At 46.4% G+C, this 5,687-nt stretch overlaps 1 protein-coding gene across 1 annotated transcript; it reads right to left on the bottom strand.

Annotated features, from left to right (window-relative positions):
* Positions 1–436: 436 nt before the first annotated feature.
* Positions 437–4,685, bottom strand: znf703.S (zinc finger protein 703 S homeolog). Its single transcript, NM_001090979.1, is given in 2 exon segments — positions 437–2,313; positions 4,424–4,685. Coding segments are annotated over 2 exon segments (1,596 nt in total). The 5' UTR covers positions 4,640–4,685; the 3' UTR covers positions 437–933.
* Between the last annotated feature and the right edge of the window lie 1,002 nt (positions 4,686–5,687).

Genomic DNA, 5,687 nt, shown 5'->3' with positions numbered 1-5,687 from the left:
CGGAAAACCCCAGGTCCCGAGCATTCTGGATAACAGGTCCCATGCCTGTACCGCTATATTAATATAAACACTCTGTGAAACAGACAAACTCTGATACTCCATAGGAGACCACCGCTGCTATATCCAAAAAAACGGAAAGGTCTCTAGATGTGCAATGCTGCTGAAGAACCAGCAGATGGTGGCCTGTTACCACATGACAATATTCGGAACTACTTTGGATATTAAAATCATAAACAATCTGGAACTATTTTAATAGCGAGAAAAACATTTTTTATTATAGTCAATACATTCCAGATATTGTACTATTTAATGCTTTGGCATTTCGTTTATTTTTTTTTCCAATGTAATATTAGCAGGTTAACCAATTTTAAAATATTTAAGAAAGCAATAAAGGGAAATTAAATTGTGTATGTAATTTAAAAGAACACAGAGTGAATAGTTTAGTTTTCATTTATTAACAAAATAAGATTCGCCATTTTTTTGGACATCCACCAAAAAAAAAAAAGAACAAAAAAAGGTGTTTTGTTTCCTCCTTTCTCTGCACCCTCCCAATCCCACCATGCCGAAAATACATTACATAAAAATACACTTTTTTTTAAGAACTGTACAAATCAAAAAGGAGGTTGAGTTCTTTTGAAATTTTGTTTCTCCCCCGCAAAAATGGGAAAAAGAAATGTTAGGACTGGAAAAAAAAAATAGTGAGTATCATGCAAACAAAGAAAAAAAAACTTGAAAAAAGGGAAAACAAAAGACAGAAAAATAAGGTTGTCGTGGAAGACAGACAGATAATGAAAGAGGGGGTTTTATGGGGAGTAGGGCCACAAAATATTTGCATACCATTGAATTGTACTTGTAAATAATGCACTTAATATTCCCAGCTTGAAGCTAACATACAGTAAATAAATATACAGTCTATGAGTTTGGGAGTTGTATTTACTGGTATCCTAGCGCTGAAGCTGATGTTAACCTCTGTCCATATAATGCGTATGGGGAGTAGTAGGATCCTGCTGGTAATGAGGGCACCGGGAGGCCATTTGGTGCCGTCAGGTGACCCTTTCCATATGGATGGTACCTACTTAGTCCAAAAGTATGTGGACTCCGTAAAGATAGAGACCCTGGCAATGTGTTAGGGCTTCCAGGCCCAGTAGGAGGAAGGTGTAGGTGACAGGAAGCAGCAGAACCCAAACCAGTAGGGTACCCAGCCAAAAGTTTGTCAGCTCCAGGCAAAGCTGTATGGGTCCTTAGGTGAGCAAGAAGTTCCTCTGAGGTGGCAAACCTTTTGTCACAAGGTCCACTTGCAGACACCCAGTTGCATATGTGGGGGACTGGGTCATTTTGGAGCATAAAGCCGTAGGTGTATAAAGGATGACCAGACAGTGATGGAGTGACGCTGGAAGACAAGGTGGTGTGCACTGAATGGAGGGGGTGACTGGGGTAGACTAAAGGGTATCCAGATTTCAAGGCAGATGGGTCATGTACACAAGTGGAACAGCTGCTCGAGCCGAGATGGGAAGCATTGTGGTAGCTCAAGCAGTATGGGTCCCTGCACAATCCTTGCATGAATGAAGGAGGTGAAGCCCCAGTCAGAGGGCTGGAGCTGGGAGGTTTACCCGGTAAACCTAGAGTCCCAGGCAGCTGATTTCCAACAAGGCTTGATTTGGTGTGATCCAGCCCAGGGACATATTGGGATGGGTATCCTGCATAAGCCCCCACGATGGATCCGTGATATCCAATGCCAGATGGTGGAAGAGGAAAGACAGAATGTCCAGGTTTGTAAGGAGAAATAGGGGCCACGTGGCCTGATCCAAGTGACGGAGGGTCAGATTTGCTGCTAGGGGCAACATCCCCGCTTTGGCTGGACTCGGCACTGGAGTTACTAATACTGGCCCTGGTCAGAGTAGGGTTGGCTTGAGAGGTCTCCAAGCTGGATTTGTTTACCTCAGGCTCTTTCTTCTCTTGGCTCTCGTTATTTTTAGACTCACAGTGCTGTCCAGGAGAGCTCACCCTTGAGGACGGAGATGGGGCATGAGGAAAAGGCTGACAAGAACCACTGGGCACCCTAAATCCAGCCTTATCTGCAGCGCCACCAGCAGATGATCCGCTTTCCTTCCTGGTCTCCCCACCCTTTGCGTACGGTTTGAAGCTAGACTTATCCTCCAAAGGAGACTCTCCCAGTTTCAAAGAAGAGGAGCGCCCACTCTCCTTTTCGCTGGAGGTCACAGAATTCAGCTTAGAGGACGGAGGGGGGTCCGGCTTCCCTATCTGTGAGCAGGTCTGGGCCAGCAGAGCTAGTGGGCTTTTCTTGGCATCCAGCTGGAGAAAGAAGAAACAGGCAAAGACTCTTGTTAGAAAGCGGCAATATGAAATATCTCAAAAAAAGTCCCCAACATCAACCCTTGTGACACTAGAATTAAATCAAAAATTCATGGCTTTAAAAGGAACTACCATATGTGCTATATACATTTCCATATTATATTTTATTTCGGCAAATTAAAAAAAAACCCTATAAAAGCTTTCTGCTTTGGGATCTGTTAGCTTCTGTCCGTGAGCCATAAAGTAGCGATACCCTCGGGACAATTAATTGAGATTTGCAGTGACAATATCTGACAAACGAGCCTGATAAAAGGAACTTTATTGATTAAACCTCTAGTTGTTTTTTTTTTTTCCTTTGCTCCTATTCACGAGAACACTGCTTTTATTTCCAAGCCATAAATCTAGTGAAACTTTATCATTAGGGCCTGCCACCAGATGATTAATGACATGAGCTCTGGAGTTGACTGGAGGGAAAAGGAAGGGGGGGAGGTTGTGGGAGGGAGTGTGGAAGGGTGGGAGGGAGACAAGGAGAAGAAATTGGGGGAAAAAATACATTAGGAAATACATTGAGATCATAATATAATTAAATTTAAGGGAACGGCGGGTGGGGGTGCAGGGGGACAGCAGGAAATGCTCGGGTGACCCATTTTAAAAGCAAAAAGGCATTAAAATTGTGCTCAGCTAGAATTCTCCGATGCAATGTCATCACATCTAATTGCCCAGGGAGTCATTCGATTAAAATAATAAATAAAATCGCACAAGCCGGGGAGCGGAGGCTCCTTAAGAAAAAAAAAAAGTCTCAGGCTTTTATCTGCCTATAAAATCCGCACTATAAAACTTCAGAGTGATCCTTTAAAACAAGCAGAGATATTGATCTTTTTTCTCCGTTACAACCCTGTAACATCAGACGGTATGAGAGGCAACAGTAAATCTCACGGGAAAAGACGTCAGGACCGGAGAGATAGGGAATGGGTGCACCGAGGATAGTCTAACTGTGGCCCTCAGGCTCTTGCTTAACTACAACTCACTGCGGCTACTGGGGATGTAGGAGAGCCAACAATAAATGTCATGGAAAAAAAGACAGGACCGGAGAGATAGGGAATGGGTGCACCGAGGATAGATGAACTGTGGCCCTCTGGTTCTTGCTTGACTACAACTCACTGCTGCTACTGGGGTTGTACAAGAGCCAACAATAAATCTCACGGAAAACAACGACAGGACTGGAAAGAAAGGGAATGGGTGCATTAAGAAAAGTCAAATTGCGGCCCTCTGGCTCTTGCTAAACTACAACTCACTATTGCTACTGGGGTTGTATAAGAGCCAACAATAAATCTTGCGGAAAACGACGACAGGACTGGAGAGAAAGGAAATGGGTCCAACGAGGATAGATGAACTGTGGCCCTCTGGCTCTTGCTAAACTATAACTCACTGCTGCTACTGGGGTTGTATGATAGTCAACAATAAAATATCATGGAAAAAAACAACAGGGGATGGGTGCACCGAAAATTGCCAAACTGTGGCCCTCTGGCTCTTGCTAAACTACAACTCCCTGCTGCTACTGGGGCTGCTGAAAGGTGCAGATCCACAACAGCCGATGAACCGAAAACCTAGTTCAAGGGACAACTGTAACTGTGGACACAACATGTAAAGCATTCGATAAAACGCCTCGTATTTCCAAGGGGGCAAACAGTATGGCAGTACCTACACCTCCAACAAGACTTTCATTTCCAGTACAAAAAAAACAAAAAGAACTGAGCCTTTAAAGGAGCTCCTATAGAACCTTGTGATTGGAAAAATAAATAAAAGTAGGGATAGAGGTGAGAGCCAGCAAATGATATCAGAGATAATAAACAGGGTGGGAATGATTAATAAATACTGTACAAGTTTGTGAGATGAAAGAAGGGGAATAGGGAGCAGAAGAATCGCTCTGGTTTCCCAAGGCGTCTCCGACCCCCTCCCTTGTCTCCAAGCTCAGTGTCAGGGATCAGACACTTTTCTAGGGACACGTCTCTCCGGTTTACATCCACATCCACGCGAGAATGAATCCCCTGCACACCCACGCGAGATGCCCCAGCGCAATGTGACGGGGGCAATAAAGAGCTGCTCTTACCTCTATGGGGCTGATGGGGGTGGAGGAGAGGGGCTGCAGGTACTCCGGGTGCAGCAAGTGTCCTGTGTGCGCCGTCAGCATTTTGATCAGCCGGATGGGCAGTCGGTTTGCCTGGCGCAGGGGGTGAGTGGGTGCGAGAGTGGCGCAGGGGGTCGCCGGGGTGCCGCTTCTCTGTCGCTCTGTGTCTGTGCAAGATCCAGGGGGAGAACAGTTCATTTGGAGGAGGGATCGACCAGGGCGCGGAGATTCCCCTTATGCTCCCTTCCCTCCAGCTGCCTGCAAAGCTCTGCCCGCTACACCCTCGCCCAGTCCGCGATAACACCAGCTTCAAAGGCTTTGGCGCGGCCAACCAATCGCACGCCGGGGGCGGAGAAAAGGGGGCGTGGTCGAGCGAGCCAATTTAACCAGTTCATGGCAGGGACGGATCACATGATGAGGGCTGACATACGGCAGCAGTAGGGGTGCGGGTACGAGTTTTTTTTTTATTCATTCGTAGCTTCAACGTTGAATTGCGGCTATTGAGCTACTATAAGTCCCAGCATTCATGCACGGACTGTCACACGCAGCGGGAGGCGAAAACACTAAGAGAGCTCCCTGTGTGATTTCTGCTCAGTTGGTCGCACCCTCAGATTCCTATGTTTAGCCTCTGTTGCGCAGATACCCGCCGCATTACACATATATACATATATACAGATACAATACACGCAAGTTCTTTCCTCAGTAACGTACACGCTGTACAGAAGGGTCGCTGCGTGCGTGCGTGCGTGCGTATAGGAGCTGTGGCCGCTAGGGGGCGTTGCCTGCGCTGCACAAAGAAAAGCCGCTGTGCTGAGCGTTGTACAAGCGCTGACAGGGATCACATGGGCGTCGGTACTTGTGTCACTGTAGGACAGCAGCACTTTACGCTTCAATATCCAGCGAGCATCGTGCTCATGTCACCCTACTGCTCACTGCTTCGGCTTATGGTATTCGTAGGACAGGGTAGAGAGAGACATTGAACGGAATTACACGGGGCCCTTTTGGCACCCACCCTACACGTCCCTATTCCCCCCCCACACACACACTTACATAAACACCACGGAAGGGAAGAGAACAGAACTGTTAGTTCATTAGATATGAGTCATAAAAATATTTCTGAAGTTGTATTACCCCTTTACACACAATGGTTGCGCCCTAGGTAGGTACCCCTTAAAGGAGAATTCAACCCAAACGTTAAAGAACCCCCTTACCCTACATAGACCCCCAAGCCCAAGTGTTACCCCCG

The sequence above is a fragment of the Xenopus laevis genome, chromosome 3S, assembly GCF_017654675.1.
Source record: "Xenopus laevis strain J_2021 chromosome 3S, Xenopus_laevis_v10.1, whole genome shotgun sequence".
Lineage (NCBI taxonomy): Eukaryota > Metazoa > Chordata > Amphibia > Anura > Pipidae > Xenopus > Xenopus laevis.
Note: the sequence above shows the minus strand (reverse complement) of the source record. Positions and strands in the feature narration are given on the sequence as shown.